General features: G+C 33.7%; 1 protein-coding gene across 3 annotated transcripts; it reads right to left on the bottom strand.

Moving 5' to 3' along the window:
* Window positions 1–1,244: 1,244 nt before the first annotated feature.
* Window positions 1,245–12,252, bottom strand: LOC112035276 (ACT domain-containing protein ACR3). 3 transcript variants are annotated; one of them, XM_024068123.2, is made up of 9 exons: window positions 12,057–12,252; window positions 9,428–9,602; window positions 9,157–9,202; window positions 8,600–8,714; window positions 8,099–8,166; window positions 7,071–7,688; window positions 6,288–6,392; window positions 3,372–3,418; window positions 1,591–1,708 (listed from the first exon to the last, which is right to left on the bottom strand). In XM_024068123.2, exons 2-9 carry the CDS (start codon window positions 9,496–9,498, stop codon window positions 1,702–1,704), a joined length of 1,077 nt encoding a protein of 358 aa, XP_023923891.1. In that variant the 5' UTR covers window positions 9,499–9,602; window positions 12,057–12,252; the 3' UTR covers window positions 1,591–1,701. The 3 variants fall into 3 exon arrangements, with proteins under 3 accessions (XP_023923869.1, XP_023923884.1, XP_023923891.1); XM_024068101.2 differs by lacking the exon at window positions 3,372–3,418 and having other exon boundaries at window positions 1,245–1,708; XM_024068116.2 differs by lacking the exons at window positions 3,372–3,418; window positions 12,057–12,252 and having other exon boundaries at window positions 1,245–1,708; window positions 8,600–8,706; window positions 9,428–9,486.
* Window positions 12,253–25,730: the final 13,478 nt, after the last annotated feature.

The following is a 25,730-nucleotide window of genomic DNA, read 5'->3' on the forward strand; positions in this document are numbered from 1 at the left end:
TTACTTATTTCGTAAGCATAAATGGTCATTTTATGACACTAAAACACTTATAATGATATTTTATTGCTTAGGAGGAATCATAGTTTTGCCTTAAGGAGATTTATGTGACTTGCACACAACTTAGTTCGTAATCAGCCCCCATTTAGCTGCGGTGAACCAAGCTCAGTTTACCAAACAACAAATATTTGACCCGGGATCCTTGTCTCTACTTGGGCCTGTGTGCTAAGAAAAAAAAAAGCACTCCCACAAACATTTAAAAGGTCAAGGATCAAATTGATATTTAGTGTCAAATTTAGGAATTAAATACGTAGTTTACCCTAAATAAAACTAAGGTAAGTTAGCACTTAGCACAGGATTCTTCAAACTTTGCATAGGAGATTAGTCTTTTGAATTTTTTTTTTATTGATTATGAATTGATTATTATTATTTTTTAATACATAATACATGTTGACTAATTTTTTGAATTAATTTTGTATCTAATCTTGTTTTTTAATCTCGTCCCTCCCTCCCGAACTGAAATCCTTAATCCATGCATTGAACCCATCAGTAACAAAACTTTGTCGCGATTGAAAAAGACCAGAACAAGAAATCATGATAAAAGACATTCGTTTACAGGGAAACAAAAAAGAAGTGCCTCTTTTTCTTTTTGACAAAAAAGGCGCATGTTTGCATCTAAATTATAGGAGAGCTTTAATAATTAATTATACTTTTCTTTTTCTTAGTTCTTTTGTTTAGGAATGTAAAAGGCATTATTTTCTCAATGTAGCATCGCCACATGCATTGTAAAAGGCATTGTTGTGTCTCAACTCTCTTCCAAAAAAAAAAAAAAAAAAAAGAAAAGAAAAGAAAAGAAAGAAATAATGTTGTGTAACCGTGCACAACTAAACCAAAGTTCTCTCATGGTTGCTTTAGCGTGTGGATATCAATTTTTATCAAAAGTTGAATCTATTTGTTTGATCAGCTAAGCACACGTACAGCTGGATCACAAGTCCTATTTTACCAATCATCACATGTCTTTTGACTGTATAAAGTGATTTCGACCGCAAAAATTGTGCAAGGAATAATTTTGATCACAAGGAACCATTTTTTCTCTTCTTTCTTGCGGCATCTTGTATTCTTGTTTTCCACATGTCTCCTTTCCAGGTTATTCATATTCTTAACCTAATCGCGAAGCCGATGGATTAAGCAAAGCTCCATATTCTCATAATTCGATAGTTGGGAGAGTGGGATTTTTGAAACAAATATAAAAGAAAAAGAAAAAGAAAGAAGCAATATCCAAACAACATAACTTGCAAGCATTCATGTTTATTGCAATTATACAAGGCCTGCCCACGATGATAACAAGCTTCATTATTATATACAGTTTAAAGCCATATGGACATAACTTTCAAGCTAAGAATCTCTCCAACAAGTTTCCAAAAAAGAAACTTGTTTTGGCCCATCCATTGGCCTCGGGTGCCTTTGCACTTGTTGGGATCTTCTTCACATTAAGCTTGATTGTGTCCTTTATTTCTTTGCGAAGTGCTTCAATAGTCTTCGTATCCACAGGGTTCCCAGAAGCATCTCTAACATAGAAAACATTATATGCCTGCTCCCCAACTGTTGACACACCCGCTCTGCTAACTGACAACCCATTCTCTCGCAAAAACCTTGTTACTTCAGATAGTAAGCCTACTCTATCCTTTGCACAGAGTTCTAGGCTTAGACCCTGAGTGATCCATTGTTAAAACCATATCATTATCAAATTTAGCTAACAAGAGAGAATGTGTTCAATGAAGTTCATAACAAAAAAATTATTTGGATACACAATCATAATGTGATTGGTCCATTGCAAAATTCATTATTATTCTTAGGAAAGTTGTTCTTATGTTGCGTGTAATTTCAATTTGTTTGGAGGTTTTGTAGTTTCACTAGGTAACTTATTTGAGTTTCTTGGTGTGGAAGAAAAGTTTATTCCTTGTCACAAAAGTACTTGTGTTAGGTTCTACACTTGTATAGTTTTGTAGGCAAACACGAGAACACAAACTTGTCTAAATATAGCTCATGAAGTCTCTAAGATTGACTAGACAATGCTCGAGAAGTTGGTATTTAGCGTGCAAGAACATGAAATAAGTTGATTCAAGGATTTGGATTTTAACAAATTCGACCAATTGAAACTTAAGTTTGACCGATCGAAAATCGTAGATCAAATCAGTTGGAAGATTTCAAGCCCAAGCCCATCTTCCAGTCTACTAGGGTTTCATGCCACTTACTCTACACTATATAAGAGACTATAGGATCTAAAAAAGCAAAGAGAGAGAGAGAGAGAGAGAGAGAGAGAGAGAGAGAGAAGTGCCTCTTTTGCCTCATAATCTATATCTAGGGTTTCTGTACCCAAAACTTTTTCATGTCTTCTACCGGTTATATTCTTTGTATAAAGATTCAAATCTTCAATAGGATTTTGAAGTGCATGAATTGAAAGGTTTACGTTGCAGCAGTTCACTATAAAGGAAATTTGTAAGATTCAGAACTTAGTTTGGTAACTGAAGTTAGATTTACTACAAATAGGGTTATTCTGGACTGTAAATCTCCATCTTATAGTGAAACTATTACCTCGGGATTGATTAAGTCAAGTTTCCCTAGGTTTTTCTTGTGAAACCAGTTTGGTTTCATTGGTTTCTTGGGTCATCATATCATGTCTTATTTAATTTTCTGCACTTGCATGATAATGATTCTTGTTCGTTTAACCTAAAACTTTCATAATAGATCTAATTATTGTTTTTGACAAAGGTCTAAACCTAACAAGTGGTGTAAAGATTGCCTAGTTTAAAACTTAAAAATTGTGACTAGTTTTTTTCCTATGACACGTAAAGATGAAGAAGGATGATAATGATTCAAAGGTTGTTGGACAATTGCAGTAGAAGCAAGGAAAAAAGACGGAACTCTAACAGGAAGGGATCTCAATCTAGATCACATGCAAAGAAAAATATAGAGTAATACTATTATAATAAGAAAGACATTACAAACATCAGTGCAAAGAGTTAAAAAACACCTGAAGGAGAGGAAGAATGAAAGGAATATGTTAGAATTGGTACTGTAAAGATCAAGATGTTTGATGGAGTTGTGGGAATTTTCGGAGATGTCAAGTATGTTCCAAACCTCTAAAAAACTTACTTTCTTTAGGTATAATTTAGGCTATGCCTAATTCAAGATGGAATCATGAAAATTGCTAAAAATGCCTAAGTGGTAATGAAGGGAAATCTCTAAAAAACTTAATTTCATTGGGTATACTAGGCCATTTAGGCTATGCCTACTTGTGAAAAGATGGAATCATCAAAATCGCTATAAGTGCCTTAATGGTAATGAAGGGAGAAAAAGTAGATAAGCTATACAGAGTAGTTGGGAACGCAGTTGTAGGTGGAGTTGTAATCACCATTTCCTGCAAAATGCAGTAAAGACGATGTAAAATTATGGCATATGCGTCTTAGACATATTGGGGAGTGTAGTATGTTACGATTGCACAAACAAATTTGCTAAAGCGAATGAAGACTTGCAAGTTGAATTTTTGAAGTATTATGTGTAAGAGAAGAAGTATAGAATCAGTTTTAAGTGTGTTCTTGATTACGCCCATACAGGATTTTGGGGTCAATTTCAATTTCTTATGATAGTGCTTAGTGATTTGTCACTTTCATTGATGACTACTCTAGGAAGGTATGAGATTATTTTATATATTACAAGTTTGAAGTTTTGGCATATTTAAAAAGTGGAAAAACAAGTTGAAAATCATATTGGTAGAAAAATAAAATAATTTAGAACAAATAATGAACAAAATATAAAGAAAAATAAAATCTTGGAAGTCAATGAAAAAAATGTATTACTTGTTACTTCACAGTCTACGGAACTGTACAGCAAAACAGAGTTATAGAGACAATGCATAGAACTTTGGTAGAAAGGGCTAGATGCACGAGATTTAATGCAGGATTTACTAAAGTATTTTGGGAAAAGGTAGTAACATGGCAAGATTCATTATCAACAGATCACCATCATCGCCCATTGATGATTGTAATGCCAACCATCAGCATTTGCACTACTTGGACTTCATCGTCATTTGCAGTTCGTTATAGCCCCTAGGGGCACTTGTGGCGGCAATAGAGGAGTTTCATTCGTGTAGCTTGATTCAATTCAAGTCATGTTGGAGATTTGTTGATGTGGCATGTGGCTTAAATTATGCCACACAAAACCACAGACCTTGAAAGTTGGCAAGCTGTTTTTGCCAAATTAGTTGGCTTTTGTCACTCATTTATATTTTCTCTAGTCATTGTTTTAAGGAGATAGGAAGCTGCAACATATAAATCTCTCAGTGCAAGGGTTTCAAGTTGTTACAGCAGCCAAGGTTTTTTCTTGCAGTGTGCTTTTGTGAGAGAGATCCTAGGGTGCATTTGGGGCTGGGGTTTCTTGAGGAAGTTTTGTGCTTTTATTATAATCCCCCTATTTTAATAGCGAAAATTTTCTCGTCATCACCACCTGTGAATGTAGGTATCTTGCCTAACCACATATATTGTTATATTCTTTGTGTGTTTGCTTGTTGATTTATTTTTGTCATCACTTTTATTTGTTTGAATTCTAAGTGTGCTATTGCACAAGTTTATGTTTGTAATGTTTGTGGGAGTTTGTGAGGTTGTAACACCAACCGTGCTAAATTTTATGTAAAGTGGTGCTTGCTATTTTATTGTTAATGGTGTTTTTTTAAAACACTGTAAGTTAGCCATCCATATTAGAGCATAGTTTTCTACTTCAGTGTACTTTCTTTGTTGAGTAACTGTGATGACTTTGAACTAAAAGCAGAAGCACTACATCTGGATTTGGTACTTTTTCTTCAATATATTGCTTCAACAGAACCAAACAGTTGGTTGTTACAGCTGCAAGATGCACTATTCTGTCAAAAAATCAGAAGCAGGAGCCTTTCTGCGCTATGATAACTGTTACATCCAGCCCATGAAAGAAGTAGTTTATAGATTTCTTAGTAGGTTTTAGAATCCTACATTGGTTATAAGCAGAATATGGAGGTGCTTAGTCCTATTGAGAGTGTTAGTCTCACATTGATAAGAAAAAAGGAGCGGGGAGTTGTGATAGTCCCAACAAATAGAGTGGTAGTGTAGCTTTCATTGTTTGTGTGAGAGTTGCAAGAAAAATGTTTAGCTAGTGAGAGAGTTGGAAACTATGTTTTGTCTAGTCTATCAGTGTATGAGAACACTTTTGGGTGTATTGGGGATTTTGGTTAGTTTATGTTTGTGAGGTTTGAGAGTTTGTGAGGTGTAGTTGTAATCAATAATATGTTTGAGAGAAATTTTGAGTTTGTAGTTGTAATTCATATTATTGATAGTGGATTTTTGTTGGCAAAAATTACGAAAATAAAAAAAGGAAGAAACAAAAAACTGAGCAAAAACATATGGTAGTCTGGCATCATAGACTAAAGTTCCACTGTTACAAAAACCAGCATCTTGCTCAAAGATCTTGCATATTTCTTTAAATGTTCATATTAATCTTGTCATCCTTATATTCTTCCTGAAAGAATCTCTTTCTGGACTTCATGTTTCAGATAGCTTTCGGATAAAAAAGGTTGATCTAGAGTTCCATGTTTTTATGCAGCTTAGTCTTTTTTCACTTGTAATTTCCAGAGATAAAACATTGAGATTGCTTTCAGGAATTTACTTGATAACATCTTTCAAAGATTTAAGTCAAACTGTTTTTCTGTCTTTTGGTGTGATTCATTGAAAACACATGTATCGGCATGGATTTAGCATTTATAATCAATCTTGTGTTAGTGTCTCTATTTACCAGGAAATAATTTCTATAAAAACAAATGGAGACATAGGTACTGGACATGATTGAAAAACTTATGATGGTTTTTTATTTGCCATCTTGATTATGATTATTTTTATTGATAGTAGATAATTTTTATGAGCTATAAATTATAATGGGCATAATGGTCTCTACTCCATTTTTGTAACTGATATGGCCAGTAAGCAAAACAGCTTGATTGCTCTAAATAGATGAAAACATATTGACCATAGGTCTAGATATCTCTGAACCGAGACCATATTCTCATATCTGTCATGTGGCATTTAACTAGATCAAGACAAGTGAAAAACAATGACAATTAGAAAAATGAATATGCATGATTATTGAACTAAACACAAATGATACTGTTTTTTAGTGGAAACTGCAGAATGATAAAAAAAATCTACTATGTTAATCAGAATATGACAGCTATTGAGCACAAAAATTTTGACAGATATTTCACTCACCTCACATACTCTTCTTTGAATTGCAGCTTCAAGACATTTGATGACTCTTTCCTGCTCTCCTTCAGTATCCAGTGTGCACCCATCCATGTGACGAATAAAATACTCCTACAAGGATATGCACATTAGTCCAGCCAATCTAATTAAATTTGTATAGGGGCATGGAAATGCCTTTTTAAATATAACCCTTTTCATTGTCTTCTTTTATAAAGAGGAAACCCAACTATATAGATGGAGTACAAAAGAGAACGTAGTTACTTCAAAATTCTGGACTGAACGCAAAGAGTGATGATGAAGTATGCAGAGAAGCGACTTGTTGGGACCTTTTATGGACTTACCCACAAACATAAGACAAGACGAACTATAGTGCCATAAAAGGAAGAAAATGGGCTCCTTTCAAAAAGCTTGTCATATTTGGTGGCTTTATTTTTTTGTAGTTCAGTTAGATCATCTGCATTGGTTAAGGTACATTGATTATTCATTCTAAAGAGTTCATTGTTCATATGTGAAAAACACTGGCGAAGAATGGTACTTAGGTATTTCTTTTACTGAATGTGGCACATAGTTCCAATTATGGGCATCTGCACTAAGCATGCAGATATATATGTTTCTCATTTAATAGAAGGCAACTTGAATCCACTTATGGTATAAAGTATTATTAATTATATGCAGAATATAAATTTAAAAATAAAATGGAAAACAGAATCTCTTTAATTGGAGTGTGCTTGGAAATAAAGTAGAGAATAAACTTATTAAGTTGTTCATCAGAAATCATTGTTAATGTACCTGTGATGCGTAGGGGCCATCTGATGAAATGGTGGCATGGAAAACAACATATTGCATATCTGTTAGTGTGCACACAATGTCAAACATCAGTTTTGCACGATCTTTGCACTGGACACTGATGACTGAGTACCCTTTTTCCTCACAATGCTCAACTGTAATCTTTGGTTTGAAGGAAGGAGGATAGTCAACCTCAGTTGTCACTCCACCTCCTTCATAATCCCTATCAGCAAAAAACATCTGATGGAGTCTTCTATCAACATGGGTGAACCCCATAGAGAAGCTTGTGCGGCCTACTTCCTTGTCATCCTCACACCCCCGTAAGATGTTCTTGAGTTGCTCCTCCATAACAGATAATCTGGTTGGGTCATCCACGGCACGATTTGTGGAATTATCATTGAGATAAAGAACACATGCTATCCGGCTATTGTGTGTCCATACTTCAGCTGTAGCCACATTAAATTGGAGGTTGGCAAGGACAGCAGAGATCTCAGATAAAAGACCTGGGCGGTCCCTTCCAATGACCTCAATGGCTGTGTGATCACCAACTGAGTGCACCCCAACCTTTTTGCCTGGCCAAGTCTTCACACTCTCCATGTTGTAGCCATTTGGTCCTAAAGCCTAATGTAGGAAAAATAGTTGAAGAAATTGCTATCAATGAGTCCCATGAAGATAATATTTTTGCTTGTATGCATGGTGTCACCAGAATTTCCATTTTCTTCAGTTCATTCAGCTCCAAGAAGAGGGAAGATCATTCCCTCCTCGAAGGAAATATTATCAATAGACTTTCTATCCTAGTGAAATGATTTATATCCCTTAGTGTTGTGCTTTGCAATGACTGGAATAGAGTGAACACTCAATGGAAACCCAGAAGTAGCCCTTTCCATCAAGCACATGACAATTTCATAGAGTTTAATTTGATGACTGCCAATAAACCACACAGCTAAGTGGTTTAATTGGATTACCCCCCCCCCCCCCCTAACTTTTAAGTAAAGCATGAAAGCAGATATGAGAGAAGGAAAAGGGAGTACCTTCTCTATGTAGTCGATGGTTTTGTTATCTGTTATCTTGTTTCCTTGATGATCCGTGACATGAAATACTGTCCATTCAAAAGAGTTTCAACATGTCACATAATTATTCAAAGTACATGTGTTTGCAGGCGTGTGTGTGTGAGAGAGAGGGAGAAGTAAACAGAGTGCCTTTCTAAGAACTCATCTTATAATCAATATGTATGACAAAATTTCGCATCAGATTCATCTAGCCAAACTGGCAACACATGGTGTTTTTTTCCCCATATCTATTGAGTCTATAAACATATGCTTTTTAGCTACCAACATTCAGGGCCAAATGCAGTATCATTTTCAACAAGGGACATATTTCCTTATTTTTCTTCTTTGTGTCTGGCCAATCCACAGTTTAGGCATAGACAGTAACCAAATTCTAGTGTGCTCACAATTTAAATCAAGGAGGCATAGACCTAGCAACAAAACTAGAATGCCAATTGATGAAAATCAATCCAAAGATATACATACCATCCATGAACCATCCACCATCAGAGGAGATGTAAGCCTTGGTAATAATGAGGTCAAGATCTGACAGGATTTGCACAACTTCCAACAGAATTCCTGGTTTGTTAACACTGTCAACCTACAATCATTTTCCATGTCCTTGATGGTAATTCTTATAAGAGGGAATTGGGGAAATAATTGAAAACAAGAGAATCTAGCAATATGATATTGTGCAGATGCCATATTCAGTCCATAAGGTAAATTAAGCAAAAGGGGTCTTTTGGCGTTAGTTAATTGAGGTTCTTGCAATTTGGAGTCCCTTTTTTTTTTTTTTTAATTAAATAAATAATTTCACTTTTGTTCAAATTTGCCTCTCTAGATTTCAGCTGTAATTAGGAAGTCAATTTTTCTAAAGCAATTTTTACACAGGAAAGACATAGGCAACTTGTTGCAACATAGGTGGGTTAAGCGTGATCTGCTGCTTATTATTTGAAGCAATTGTGTTTCTCTGGTTCACAAATTTTAAACTCACAAGAGAGGAATTTAAAAGTAACTTCAATAGGGAACTTCAGCTCCTTTACCTTGATTAGAGTACAGTCACGATAACTAATGTTGTCTACAGACACCCTGAAAACAGAAAAAAAGAGTTACTATACTTCATGAAAACAACACAATATGGCAGTATAAACTATTTTTAAGGAATTCATAAAAATCAGAAAATAAAATAAGCATTACCCTTAGTTTATATCATTATGACCATGTTGTTAAGGTGATTAGACCATTGAGATTATTTAACAAGATACATCTGAGAACTATGCTTACTAGAGAATAGAGATATAGGAGAGAGAAAACCTCGGAGGATTAATTCTGGTGCTGAAGTTCTCATACTCAGGATCAAAGTATGGCCAGCAAACTTTTGCCATTTCGTTCAAACCTTTGGCAAATCAAGTTGATGTCTTTCAAGAGGATTTAGCACTCGCTAGTTTGCTGTTAAGATTCACCAATGTTCAGAGTACTGATTCTCCACCTGTTATATTCATTACTTTCGTTAGTGAAGCAGGCATGCCATATATTTAATTCAGTATACAGCTAACATTGTAGAAATAAACAAATGAAGGAGATTTGTAAACAAGTCCATCACGTCATGCCTAAATTCTTGATCTTTCTAATTTTGGAGATATGCTAAACCTTTTCCAGTATTGGTCCTTTCATCTTTGTCTCTCTATCTCATTATTGTCCTTCACGGCTCCACTAGCAGGCACTAGGTACAACAGCCATATCAGCACGGAAACAATAGGTGGTAACTTTTTCTAGGCTTAGAATTTAAGTTCCATGGTAAGATTTTGACTTCCAAGGTAAATTCTGGGTCTGGGTCTACTCTCATTATAGCAACGATTCCTTTATGGATCGAAAATACATCTTCCCTCTCACAATATGCGAGCCTCACAATCAAACAAAACCCGCGTGTAATAATGCATTTGTCCATGTATGATAACAATTAACAAGTTTGTCATATCTAGTTGTAACTTCCCAAGTCAAGACTCAAAATTGCTAGTAAAGTTGTGCTGTGACTTAGACCCAAATAATGTTGAAAGCTGATCTCCAACAAACACTTCCCATATTTTTGAAAACTCAAACCACATTTTCTACAAAATGACAGAGATATTAATCTAGCCTAGATTAAGACCAGATTTGACAAAAATATGTACACTTCCCAAATATTAGCATATTGTTTCATCATGTAGGGTTAGAGAGAGAGAGAGAGAGAGAGAGAGAGAGATTAGCAAACAAAAAGTTGGGGAGTTTAGTGTCGTGTGGGTGTGAGTGTGAGGCAACAAAGCCGTATAAAAACTTAAAACTGAAGAGACCGAAAGGTTCCACATGTGAAGTGACATAAAGCTATTGCTATATAGCCTATTGATTCCAACTTCGATGAACAAAATTCTCAAATAGGCCAAAACTCACGATTCATCATTCATGACCATCAGCCATTCCTTTTGGTGATTGGACTTTTTGGACCCATCAAGCATCTAACTGTCCTCTTAGGGAAGGTCCACCTATTGCTAAAATTGTTGGACTACATCAGTCTCTAGACTTTATTATTATTTTTTTTATAAATAAAAATGAAATTGATTCTTCAATAAAAAGTTCACGAAATTTTCACCCTATTGGTTGAGAAAATTCTTCTTAGATTTGTCTCTAACTTTCACCATTTCTCTTATCAAATAGAGACCCCTTTGGAATAACTCATTTTCTGATTATATCACCTGGCCGTGTCTATGTATAATTTTTAAATTTTTATTTTTGTTCAGTACCGTTATACTTTTCAAGACATGAGAATAAAGGGAAAAGGTATTCAAAATAGACACATTTTGTCACAACAGCTTATTTGAATGTGAACCAGTTATTGAAGTGTTTTATGAAATTAGAAGTTTTGTGCATTATTAAGTAGGACTAGTATTTTTTTTTTAGCGGCAAGAAAATATATGTCTATAGAACAGTAATGGGAATGCAGACAAACGTGTCCAGTTGTTGCATCATCACTTTCTGCCGAAACAGAAACAGAGGGCAAAGGCAACCTTAAGTTTGGAACTTTGCTGCTGCATTATTGAGTAAAAGTATTTTATTATTTTCCACTCCAGTTTCAAGAAACTATTAAAATAAGCAGAGCCAATATTCAATTATCATAGCTCTAATAAGCTGAAACTACAACTTTATATGGAATTTTTTTTTTCGAATTTGTAGAGATATTAAAGTTACTGATATCATAAAAAAAAAAAAAAAAAAAATCACTTGAAGAAGGAAATGGAATCGTACACTTGGGCATGGCGTGGCTGAGGTCTTTAAATAATTACCCATCATTTATTTTATTCGAAATATAATATATACTATATATATATATATATATGTTTTTTTTTTTAATTTGTATATAGATTTGGTTTATACGTTTTCAGAATTCAGATAGATATGACGCGGCGACCAAACTCTTCCCTCTGTTAAAACAACGTTGCTTTTATAGCCCCATCCTTTCAGCGCGTGTAACACGCTCTATTTTTATTTTTATTTTTCTATTTCTTTGTATAAATATATGCAGAAAAATTATAAGTAGTATAGTAATTTTTCTTATTAAATAAAAAAGTTTAAAATGAAAAAAAAAAAAANAAAAAAATCACTTGTTCAAGGAAAGTAAATGACAAAAGCTGAACCCCAGATGAGACTGTAAAGTTACAGCATAGGCGAAAACAAATTATGAGAAATTAATTTCTTTCAGAATAGTATATATGCATAGAAATAGAGAGAGAGAGAGAGTACTGAGCAGAAGTAGTTATATACATGGAACCCAGAGAGGATAAAATCCTCGAATTTCTCGGGAAGTGCTTTACATGCAGAATTGAACTCCAGAACTAGCCAGACACGTTGAAAATTCATAGAAAATTCCGAATTCAGAGAAACCAGAGTCTAAGGAAAGAAAAGCGTTTACCTTGGAAGTTTGCTTGAAAGTTTTTACATCCTCAGAGAGAGCAAAGAGATAGGAGAGAAAGACAGTCACAGAGACACAGAGAGAGAGAGAGTAAATAAGAGCGAATGGTTTTTAAAGCAAATCTGAACTCATCATCTCTTTATGACCTCTGCTTTGCTTTCGACGTTGGAATACCACCTCTACTCCCACTCCCACTCCCACTCCACTCCCCGCACAAACTACAAAGAAAGTAAAAAAAAAAAAAAAAAACCAGATGACATACCATGATTGGTAGAGTATACAGTAGAACACCAAAAATAAAACATAAGATTTATATTCCTCCTAAAGTATTTAATAATTACTACTATTTTCAATGCTGGATTTTTTTTTTTTTGAGGTTAAAATATCATTTTAGACATCTCTTTCTTCAAGCATATATCGTCTTTTCTTGTTGATTTGATTTTTATGCAAAATACTTGTGATTAGTTGGCAAATTGTTGTACAAGGACAAAAACCATAACATTAGCATATATTGGTGGATGTGGAATGGATGCTAATCATATGTACTAAACATAATAAATGTGCCAAACATATAATTTTTTCTTTAGTACTATTCTATTACCTTTTTGATTTTTTCACTTATAGGTATGATTTTGGACTTTCGCAATATAGTTCTTTTTTTGTCATCCTAGGGTATTTGGACCTAAAATTTCTTTTAAAAAGAATAAAGGAATGTCATTGTTGAAATTAGAAAAGGAAAAAAAAATGTTAAGTGTGGAAGCCCTAAACAATCACATATTTACCATGCTCAACTCTATGTTACAATGAACCTTAAGTAGGATATATATAGGAGTTAGGGTACTTTCAATATATTTGGTCATCTTGGGCTAAAAAATCTTAACACGTAGTAAACCCATCTTTGACACTCCCCTTTAAACTTAAGGTTGAGACTTGATGATATCTTTAGTTTGGAATATAAGTTCGTAAAGATGCCATGAAGATGAGTTTAAAGCAACTATGAATTACTTGATTGGATGGAAAACAGACTAGGCATAATGTGGAATAAATACAAGAATTAATGAATTTTGTGTATAGATTGAACCTTAAAAAGGATCAAATTGAGTGATTTAGGTGTCTCATATGGGAAATTAGGTGGGCCCCAACATCAGAGCACTAGCATCTGGGTGGCCAAAAAAGTTCTATTTTACAATCTCAAAAGTCATTTTATCTATTATACCAACTCACTTTACAATGTACCTAGCATCTCAGTTTTTATATTTATACCATCTCATTTAAATATTCATTTTTATTCTTTCTTTATTTATACCATCTCATTTAAATAATCATGTAAATAATACTAATAGTTATTGAAATGAGAAGGAGCTTGCATGTAGTTGAATTGAAATGAGAGAGAAGGAGCTTGCATGTAGCTGAATTGAAGAGACAGAATGTCAAATATTTCAATTATAATACTAATATTTATTTTGCATCCAAGTGAACAGGTGGTTTTATATATAAGAACCAATTGTTCATAGGTTGCAAAATTTTTTAGAAACCCATACCTGGATGTGGTGTGTTTTTTGAAGTTTTGGTTGTAAAATAGTAAGGTGTTTACACCCCCAATACTAATGCTCTCAGAATCTTATATGAAAAATGGAGTAGGATAGGCCTAGTCGAAACATTTCAATCCTATTGAGAGTTAATAACCAAAGACTTTTGATCTATTCAATGGGTTGGATATAGTTCAAGTTTAAAATTGAGTTGGGTCATGATCAATTTAGCCTAAAAGAATGGATGTTTGGCAAATGATGTGATGTTGATGTGGCAGAGGCTACTAATGTGCCATATATGGTGACATCAATACTAACGTGGATGACCTTGAATTTGACACATGGCAAGGTGATTTCACATATCTTAATTGACATGTGGTTTATGGTAAGCAAGGAAGCATGTGAGACAACATCTTGCTAGGATTTTTGGGGAGGGGGATTCACATCAGGTGCAATACTACCATTTTCCTCACAAATTTTTTTTTTAAATCTTTTTTAACTTTTTAACTTTCACCTTTTAACTCTTTTTTATTATATTTTATTTAATGGCTGAGATTGAAAGTTGTATTTTCAACTTTCAATCTCAGCCATTGATTAAGTATTGCACCAGGTGCAATACCCTAGGTATTGCACCTGATGTGAATCTGTGGGAAGGGTATAGTGGTGCTTGCTAGCACGAAGGGAGGTTTGATGGTGTGTCGAAGGGCATGAGGTGCGTGGATTGATGCATCAATCATTGTGGCGGTGCATGATAGTGTATTTAGCTTTCCTTTTGGTTGATTTTTCTACAATCTTGATCGACTCCTATGCTTTTGAATGGTGGTGATTGTGATGTGATTTTGAGATAGTGAGTTGTGGTAGTGGCGGCTTGAATTAGTGGCAACGGTTCTGATGGGTGTTGAAAGATTTGTGATGGTAATGATGCAAATGTGTGATTTGTGTGCTTTAAAGTAGATTGAGATGGTTTATCTTGTGGGTTTATTGATGGTAGCAATACTGGGTGTTTTGTGGATGAAAGACTTGGTTGGTTTGGTTTGGGTAGAAAATAAAAATTTTGCTAAGAGCCAAAATCAATTAGCTATAATTCCAAAGAATAAAATATAAAACTAAGGTTGATATGCGAGAGCATGAGAGAAAGGAAAATGGTTCGGCTTGATAGCCTATGCCCAAGTGATAGAGCACTTAGGCCTTAGCAGTGAGCAACAATATCTTTACTATCTCCAAATGAGTTATTGTTAGCCCTATATGGACTAAAAACATATTTGAACCTGTTTAGCCTTAACCCAAAAATATTTTACAGTCATCAAGTTATGAACTTTGTAGCAAATAAATAATCCTATGAGGCTGAGCCTTTGTGAGTTGTGAATGGCAAGCGGATGGGAGCAATGCGCGTGAGATTGGCTTCCCCATTAGGCATGTTGTATACATTGTCACAGTGCTCGTGGTGGTTGTCTTATTTTCTTGGCGTATTCACGGAATGTACAAATGTGCAAGTGCACAACTGGATTTCCTTTAAGACGATAATACCCTTTTGTGGATTTCGGAAAAACAAAGCGAGTCGAGTACTAGCGAATAATGAAGTGTATATCCACCGCTGATTTATTATCTACACATCTATTAAAGATGATACTTTTTAAAGGTGATATATATATATATATATATATTGTTAAGAGTCTGGAATAATAGGTAGACTTCATGATTCTTCTAAAAAAAATGGTAGACCTTAGAATTTTGGATTTCTAAATGGGAATATGCCACCACATTTTCATAGTATAAGTATTACTATGCTTTCTTTTTCGACTATGTATATTATGATGTCCACACATGAATTTGTTTCTCATATTTGAATCCAAAAGATTCAGAGGCTTGTGCTTTTGTGCCATTTAGTTTTCTGTTAAGTAGAAAAAGCTTTTTAGATTTTAAAGAGCAAATGCTGCTTTTCAATACCCAAAAGAAAAAGAAAAAGAAAGAAGGAAAAAGCAAAATGGGAGGCTGGTTACCCTTGAGGACCACCGAATGAGGAATGTTATTATAGCTTCATTTTGTTTTTGTTACACTTGTTCCGGTTTGATTTCAAAAGACAACTTCTTTAAGACTCTACCTTTTGTTTTGAAGAAACATAAATAGATGTGCTTTTGGTTACTTGACAAATGTCAAGCAAAATTGAGTCTTTGTTTTTTTATTTTATTTTTATGTTTTTTATTTTTTATAAACGATACGATTGATTTAAATATATATTATTCAATATATGATAATTACTCTTTATTATCATGTCAAAACATCAATTACATTTTGGTATAAGCGATATTTGAACCTAAATTCTTTATTCAATGATAACAAATTGTATCAATTGAATTAATTGAAACTTACTTCACTTCTTCATGGGTCATTGTTAAAGCATTAAATATGCAAACAATAAAAAAAATGTTGAAAACTTATTAATTGTTTCTTTTCTAAATTGAGAATCGTATAAATTTACTTTTGAAGGAAATTCTTCTTCTTGCTTTAGTTACGTTATGCTTTGACGAAGGATTTTCTTAATAAATTACTAAAATATAGTAATATACTTATGCTATTTTCCTTTTTTTTATTTTTTTATTTTTATGCTTTGGACTTTTGTGGCTTTGTCGAATTCTCTTGCAATCATTTGTGCTACCATACATCATAGGCCATAGTAATCTAACGAAAATAGTGATTAGGGGTGTGCTAGAAGGTTTATGTTTGGGAGTTTATAAAGGAAATGTCAATCAAAGTTGATAAAGCCAAATGAGGTCAAGTCAATCAAAGTGGATAAAACGAAAGGCCTCTTCAATAATTTCATTTATATATATTTTTTTGTTAATTTTGTTTAAGTGAAAATAGAAGACGAGTAGAAAAATTGTGCAAGTCTAAATACTAAGTGTGAGTTTGGATAGAGATTATCCCACGTCCACGTTTGCATTGTAGTGCGTTTTGCCTCCTCTTTTTTTTTTTTTTGTTTAGCCTGCAATTGTTGACAAGTCAATTGTGAATAGTGCTTCCGTGCACTGTTCACAGATCTCACAAATTACACTTTTTAACCACTTTATCATTAAAAATAGAACCCACAGTACTATTCACATATTTAAAAAAATATTTCGCTATAGTGTTTTCAGTTTTTAATTTTCAGTAAAATAAGTTCTATCCAAACGGACCCTAAATGCACGGTAAAATAAGTACTCTTTATTCACTATCCTCTTAAATCAAGTTACAAGTTTTACCTCTTCTTTAAAAAAAAAAAAAAAAAGTTACAAGTTTTACCATTTTAATTGGTTATAAACGTCAGCTACTAGTTTCAACTTCTAAGTTAAACAAATTAAAAAAAAAAAAAAAAATCAAGTACTAACTAGAGACAATCCCAAAAGTTTTAGAAGGTTTATTATAGAGTAGAAGAAAATAGGACAGAAAGAAGATGAATTAAATATTGATATCTTTAATTGTTTGGATGTTTGAATGAAAGTAACATAATTTGGGAGTTGAATAGAATGAAATTTATATAATAGTATTACTATAATGCCACTTTTCATTCTCTTGTTACTCCCAATTTTGGGATGATTAAAAAATGGATCTATTAGGAAAAGAAATGAAACATCTTACCATTAAACTCTCAAAAAATAAAATGAAAAGAATATTTTTGTAATATATATATATATATTGCATTCCTTTCTATTCTTCCCTCCCAATCCCAAACAAGTTAGGCAGTAAATCCAACACTAATCAAGATTGTTGCCGTTTATGGACATGATGAATGGCTATCATTAGCATAACTGGTGTGGTGGTTGTGATCACATTAACGGTTAACTTTTTTTTTTTTTTTTTTTGAAAAGACATTAACATTAATATATGTTAAGTTTGGATAAGTTCAAAAAATTCAACTTATTTTATAGTCAAATAATATATGTGTACAGTTTTTTAAATACATTAATTCTATCAATCTTAGTATTGCATTAATATATATATATATATATATTTATAAAGTTACCACAATAAAATAAATTTTTTTTTTTTTTTTTTTTTTTCAGCCCGCAATTGTTGACTTGTCAATTGTGAATAATGCTTCCGTGCATTGTTCATGAATCTCACAAATTACACTTTTTAGCCACTTTATCATTAAAAATGGGACTCACAGTACTATTCACATATTTAAAAAATATTTCGCTACAGTGTTTTCAGTTTTCAATTTTCAGTAAAATAAGTTCTATCCAAACGGACTCTAAATGCACGGTAAAATAAGTACTCTTTATTCACTATCCTCTTAAATCAAGTTACAAGTTTTACCTCTTCTTAACAAAAAAAAAAAAAAGTTACAAGTTTTACCATTTTAATTGGTTATAAACGTCAGCTACTAGTTTCAACTTCTAAGTTAAACAAATTAAAAAAAAAAAAAAATCAAGTACTAACTAGAGACAATCCCAAAAGTTTTAGAAGGTTTATGTGTGGGCGATCATAAAGAAAGTGAATGGAATATAATATATAGAGTAGAAGAAAATAGGACAGAAAGAAGATGAATTAAATATTGATATCTTTAATTGTTTGGATGTTTGAATGAAAGTAACATAATTTGGGAGTTGAATAGAATGAAATTTATATAATAGTATTACTATAATGCCACTTTTCATTCTCTTGTTACTCCCAATTTTGGGATGATTAAAAAATGGATCTATTAGGAAAAAAAATGACACATCTTACCATTAAACTCTCAAAAAATAAAATGAAAAGAATATTTTTGTAATATATATATATATATATATATATTGCATTCCTTTCTATTCTTCCCTCCCAATCCCAAACAAGTTAGGCAGTAAATCCAACACTAATCAAGGTTGTTGCCGTTTATGGACATGATGAATGGCTATCATTAGCATAACTGGTGTGGTGGTTGTGATCACATTAATGTGGCGTTTGGTACAAGGTAATATTTTAGGATTCCTGGGAATGTTTAAAGATTCTCATGTTTGGTTGCAAATCATGCTAGGGAATCAGATGCCAGGGGAATCCTTAAACCCCTCTCAGTAGGAATGTGGATTCCCTTTAAAACAGGTGGGAATCTAGATTCCCAAGCTTAAAGGAAATTGTATTTTTATAAATTGACAATTTTAACCATTTTTTTTAAATGACTTGGTAGTTCACATTCAAATTTAAGGATAGAATGGGAAAAATAAATAATTTATTTAAGATTCTTAGGACCCAGGGCCACTCACATTTTGGGGATCCGTACTTGCCATGTTTTATTCAAGTTGGGAGTCAATTTGCTAGATTTTGGATATACACAAAATCTAGAAAACAGAGAGAAAGAAAGTAATATATTTATTATGTTTAGGCACTTAATTAGTTAATTTATGATGTGATTGATTCATTTCATATAGTAAAATTATATTGGTTTCATTCAATACTCTTATATTTTTTTTCCTATTTATAACTAAAGTGGATTAGATGTTGCTTGGTTTGGGATAAGATTGAAAAAAATTATAAACTCCATATTAGAGAATGAACTTTGAACTTTGAATTGTAATAGCATTTCCATCTGGTATCTTCCAACTATTTTATTTTATTATCTTAAAAGTTACTTTATTTATTGCACCATATCATTTTTACAATATATCCAACATCCTAACTTTTATTTTACAATACAAATTAAAATAATATAAATTATACAATAAAATAATAAAATTTCTCTCTCTCTCTCTCTCTCTCTCTCTCTCTCTCATTTTTGTCCCTGCCTCTCCCTCACTTTCTCAACAACCAAACAAACAATCACCACCATGCTACCACTGCCATTTGCCCACCAAACCCACCATAACCAAAAACCCAAAACAAAAAAAAAAAAAACCCATCAAATACCCACCAAAGACCTAGTAAACCCATAGCAAAAATAACCAAACAACTCGCTACTTGCCACGCCACCACTGCCCTTTGCTCACCAAACCCACCAGAACCAAAAACCCAAAAGAAAAATAAAAAACAAAACAAAACCCACCAAAAACCCAACAAACTCATAGCAAAAACAACCAAACAACCCACTACCCACCATGCCAACCCAACCAACCAATCCAAATCCAACCCAAACCCTATTAGAATCCAAAATACCAATCCATAGGAATCCAAAATCCAACCCATCCAAACCCAAAAGACAAAAATTAATAGCAAAAAATCAAACAAACCCTCCGGAATCTGTCGTGCTCGTGCCGATCTTGCCATGCTGTGACCACTTCGATCTCTGCCATGTTGGGCCCACGCCGATCTCCGCCACGCCGTGACCACTTCAATCTCCGCCACATTGGGACTACACCGACTCCACCACGCCATGACCACTCTGAATCCAACCTAACTCTAGTGGCGAGCTTGAACGAGAGAGAGTTGTGAGCAAGGGAGTGAGAAGTGAAGTAACAGAGAATCAAAGAAAAAAATAAAGGAAAGGAAGAAAAGAAAGAAGCAGTGGCTAACAGAGGCAGAGAAAAAAGAATATAAAATTTATCCAAGTTGCTACAGTACCATTGTATATAAGTAAGACGGTATTGTAGCACTATTGTAAAAATTTTTATAAGTAGAAGACCGGGAGCATCCACAGCAGGTGTGACAAATGTGCCAAATGCTAAATATTTGGCACATTTGCCACACCAAACACAAAAATGGAGCATTATGAGATGTGCCAAATCTCAAAACTTATACCACATGTCTACAGTACCGTTGCAAATTTGCAATGGTACGGACAGATGTGGTAAAAATAAAAATTGTTTTATATTCACTTTTCTCTCTCCTCTCTCTTCATTTTTTCTTATCTTCTCTCTCACTCTTTGGTTCCCTCTCTCTTCTCTCTTCTCTCTCACTCTCCGGTTCCCTCTCTCTTCGACCAGTCCGGCAGCGACGACGGCGTGCTCCGACGACGATCTCACCCACCTCCAGCCACGACGGTGTAGCTCTGACGACGATCTCACCCACGACGACGGCGTAGCTCGATCTCACCCACGACGACGGCGTAGCTCGATCTCACCCACACTTCAGCCATGCTCGATCTCACCCGCGCTCAGCCATGCTCAATCTCGCCAATCTCACCCTCTTCCCTCTCCTCTCTGTCCGCTTTTCACTTTGCCTCTCTCTGGTTGTGGTTTTTTTTTTTTTTTTTTTGCTGCAATTTGGGTTGATCTGATGGTGGTGGTGGGCTGTGGCTATGGGCGGTGACAGTGGCAGTGGTGGTGGGCGTGAGGGTGATGGCCGGTGGTGGTTTTTTTTTTTGGTGATTTGTGGCGGCTACAATTTTTCTGGTTGTGGTTGTAGTTGTAGTTGTTGTTGTTGTTGTTGCGGTTCTGGTTTTCTCTGTGATTGTGGCCGTAACAATTTTTCTGGTTGCGGTTGTAGTAGTTGTTGTTGCAGTTCTGGTTTTTCTGGTTTGCGGTGGTGGTTGATGAGGATGATGATGATGGGAGAGGGATTTAATATATTTTTTAATGTGTAGGAAATATTATTTTAATGATAAAATTGAAGTATAAAACATCTGATAAATGGGATGTTGTAAAATGATGTGGTAAAATAATAAAGTAGGGTTTTAATGTGGCGAAATGGTATAATTTTTGCCACATCTGATACGAATGCTCTAAAGAGCTTATTTTGTGCCTTGATGCTAAATCTCCCTGCATATGCCATTTGCAATGCCAGATGAATGCCTAAGTATATCCTATTTGTGTCGGATTGAAAGGTCTAGCAGCAAAGTAAATCTACTAGAAGCAAAATCATGGTTCATAAAAAGGAAAAAAAAAAAAACATGCATAGAACAAAGAAATAAATAATTGTTCCAACGATTAAGTTAACATACCCTAATTCCTTCTAGTTATGGTGAAGTATAAAAATAAATCTTTTGATGGTTGATTGGTTGGATTATTTTTTGCTATAACTCAATTGATTCATGAGGATCGGTAAGTAGATGGGGATCCACGTAAGTCTTCACATTCTAACTTGCTTCTTGTTTTAAAACCACGAGAAATGGAATCAAATTCCCATCTAGTTCATAAAAACAAAACCTCAACCATTTTCGCTATTTCATAGGTTCTCAAATTCATCTTTTCGAAAGAGTGGGGATCACATGCTCGGATTTTTTCATTTTTTGTGATAATTTTTATTAGCTTTGATGCCTTTTATAGTTGGCAAAATATATCACACTTGTCCACTCTGTTTTTTTTTTTTGGATAATAATACCCCCCCCCCCCCCCCACCAAAAAAAAAAAAAAAAGCTAAAATATCCTGAGGTTTACTAGCATTTGTACAATCTTATCTCCCTTGTGCAAAAAGTAGTTTCTTTATCTCATCCAAACTTAGAGCCAACTTAGCCAGCTGGGAGGCTGCTAAGAACATTCGCACCAGCTCATATAAAATAACATAAGATCCAAAATATAGCTAATAAAGTCCAAAAATCACCCACATTAGATTATGATTTGGTTAATCAAAATGAGATTTTGCTATAGTGCTTGTGAAAATGTACAAATCTCTGTAGTTTATACAAAAAATTATTTCTTTGCATTTTTTCAAGAATAAAGAAAGTGAGTGAATGATAGTTGTTGTGTGTAAAAAGAGTAAAATGATTAATAAAATCAAGAAAATTCAATATTTTATTAAAATAGAGTATAAATTAGATAATGAGATGTGAGTGTTTGAAAAATTGTTAGCTTTTCTAAAATACACAGTAATTTTTGCACAAGCTGATATGAATGCTCATGATTGACATCTCCATTTTTTCAATACACTAGAACACGCCAACTCACAAAACTGCTAGCGGCAGTTGATTGACATCTCCATTAAGAATGCATTTCATAGATATCTATAAATTAAAATACAGTATATATATACACACACATATATATAAAATAAATCATTTATCAAATGATTGTTTTTATTTATTTATTAGAAAAACCTCTAAGTCCAGCATGAAACTTCACACCAACTCATACCAACTCACCAGATTCCTCTAAAATTAGATCATAGAAGCCTGCTTCATATGCAAACCGTAAAGCAGAAGGTGCTGTACAAATCCTAGAGTCACTAGATGAAGCAAACTGTTATGTGCCTATTTATTTGAGTTGTTAAATAAATAAGGGGTAGAGATATTTATTCAAATAAGTTAGTTTGTAGAATTAGTTAGATTAATTTGGATTAAGATTAGTTTTATTGATGGATGACAGGAAAGTACTCATCTTATCTTGATGGAAGTCTTTCTTGTATAAATTCTTATATTAACAATAAATAAAATAATAATCGTGAATATCTGAGTACATTGTTAGTCAGTCTAACAAGGAGGACTGAATCCGGTCCATAACACAAACCAGCAACCCCTTGTGCAAAAAGCAGCTACAACATAAGTTGACCTTCATGATCATGGAAAAATAACACCAATACTCATGATTTATAGGGCACCGGTTTTGCCAAGTTCAATTCACCCTAAACCAACTTGCCAACGATGGGCTCCAGCAGTCCTCGCGCACTTGTCCACTTTCTGGTTAAATTAATCAGTTGGGAATAACATGACACCCTTGACTTGATTAGTGCTTCATTGATTAATGATTAATCTTGTGTAATAATATTTTTATCATGAAATGGCCAATGAGAATATTACTAAAAACAAAAGTACTTGAGTAGAGATATTTATTCAAATAAGTTAGTTTGTAGAATTAGTTAGATTAATTTGGATTAAGATTAGTTTTATTGATGGATGACAGGAAAGTACTCATCTTATCTTGATGGAAGTCTTTCTTGTATAAATTCTTATATTAACAATAAATAAAATAATAATCGTGAATATCTGAGTACATTGTTAGTCAGTCTAACAAGGAGGACTGAATCCGGTCCATAACGCAAACCAGCAACCCCTTGTGCAAAAAGCAGCTACAACATAAGTTGACCTTCATGATCATGGAAAAATAACACCAATACTCATGATTTATAGGGCACCGGTTTTGCCAAGTTCAATTCACCCTAAACCAACTTGCCAACGATGGGCTCCAGCAGTCCTCGCGCACTTGTCCACTTTCTGGTTAAATTAATCAGTTGGGAATAACATGACACCCTTGACTTGATTAGTGCTTCATTGATTAATGATTAATCTTGTGTAATAATATTTTTATCATGAAATGGCCAATGAGAATATTACTAAAAACAAAAGTACTTGCAGATAAAGTTAAACAATTAGTCTGATGACACGTTGATGTTGAGCATAAAGCTAGACTTAACCTAGTGCCTTAGACAGTAGATAGGGACTGTCATTGAAGAGTAAGTTTGGTATCTTACTAATTTTCACAACTTTGTTACAACTTTGCCATATAGCAACTCGTGAGTGGTGGAAATAAAATAATAGATTTATGATTCCATCATTCACAAGTTGTCACATGACAAAATTGTGAAAATTAGTTAGCGTGGTACTAAATTTACTCGTCATTGAATTAAAGATAAAGAAAAGTTAAGGGCCCAAATTTTCTATCACAATTGTAATATAGTTGATCACAAGCGATGGAAGTAAAAATGGTGGGTTTTGACTTTAAGTGAAAGCGATTGTTCATCACTCACAATCAACCACGTTAATAAGTTGTGAACATAAAAAAACATTTAAAGATATATCAAAATGAGTCTTGTTAATGGGTGTCTTAAGGGCATTTATTAATGGACCATTTTAGGAAAGTTTTAATACTGTTTTCATAAAAAATATATACAATTTTTTTTAAAAATATTTCTTAAATTAATGCCCTTAGGGTTTCCATTAACTTTTACTTATCAAAACAATAGAATGTCTCAATTCTAGGGGTTCAATAGATGCTGGGATATTAGTGTTGAATTCAGTATTCATTAGGTTTTGGGGCATAGATAGGGACAAAACTAGGATTCGAGCTTGGGTTCAGTATTCATTAGGTTTTGGGGGATAGATAGGGACGAAACTATGATTCGAGCTTGGGGGGACGAAGTATAAACCAAAAAATGTTTTGAGGAATTTTCAAAATTTATCACATTAATTAACATTACAATCCAATATTTGCCAATGCGATTAAAGATCATGTTGCAATGAGCTAAATTTATGTTCTATTTTGTTTTTAATTTTGGTTCATCTAGAGATTATTTTTATTATTCTTGGGACAATTGGGTTTGTTTTGATTAGAGGATTTTATTATTTTTCATGGGGCAATCGGATGAACCAGCAGATACTTTTTTATTTTTGGGTCTATTGGGTCAATTTGTAAATATTTTTGGAGGAGAGGGGCCAAAAGTATATATTTTGGGGTATATTTGAAATTTTTGGGAAATAAATATATACTAACCATAATTTTTGAAAAATCTTGAGGGGAGGGGCACCTAGTTCCGTCTGTGGGGATAGAAAAGATGCTACCCTGTGTAAATCCAACCTAGGGAATAATAAAACAATATTATTTAGTCCACATATTTTGGAATTCTTTTTAAGTGACGTCTACAAAGAAAGCGGTAGTCAATTGATTTTGCGGAGATTCCTTATGTCAAAGTGCCCATGTTTTACTAGGAATATTTTGTTCAAAGTAAAACATTACTTAGGCTATTGTCAAAGGATTGAAAGCTCAGGGATAAAAAATGGTAGAGGCTTAACGACAACGCTAAGTGGTGTGGTAGAGTATTTGTTTTGATTTTGACAGAAAGAGTAAATAATCGAAATTTCTTGAAGATAGTACAAAATATTGGAAGGCAAAAGTAACTTGTCCCCTCTATAGCACAGAAGAGGATAGGTTCTTTCAGATAGGTAATGAATGCGATCCAATTTCCAAGTCATGTCCACTTGTACCACTAACCATTTAATTAACTAGGTTTACCCCATAGGAGAATATGCTTAGGCTAGTGCTGATTATGCTCATGTTCATAGTTCAAACCATTAGCACATCAATTTTCAGGACATAATTTCAGTAAATTTAGGAGTCTATCAAATCATGATTTCAATGAGTGACATATAGTCATTTTATGTTCAATACCAAAGATATTGTTAGAACCTATAATTTTTTAAAGGGTGGTAATAATATATGACAAATAAGCTAACATGTTATATTTGAACATATCTTCAAAAGTGGGTTCCAGTTAGTTCAATTAATAAAGTTCTAGATGATTGAATAAGAGATGTATTGGTTTGATGATA

This window comes from Quercus suber, unplaced genomic scaffold, assembly GCF_002906115.3.
Source record: "Quercus suber isolate HL8 unplaced genomic scaffold, Cork oak 2.0 scaffold_257, whole genome shotgun sequence".
Classification (NCBI taxonomy): Eukaryota; Viridiplantae; Streptophyta; class Magnoliopsida; order Fagales; family Fagaceae; genus Quercus; species Quercus suber.

Coding starts and splice junctions, on each gene's coding strand:
- LOC112035276 (XM_024068101.2), bottom strand. CDS start 9,498: ATGGCAAAAGTTTGCTGGCCATACTTTGATCCTGAGTATGAGAACTTC. Junction 9,203..9,427: donor ACCAGAATTAATCCTCCGAG/GTTTTCTCTCTC, acceptor TTCTGTTTTCAG/GGTGTCTGTAGACAACATTA. Junction 8,167..8,599: donor TGGTGGATGGTTCATGGATG/GTATGTATATCT, acceptor TTGAATGGACAG/TATTTCATGTCACGGATCAT.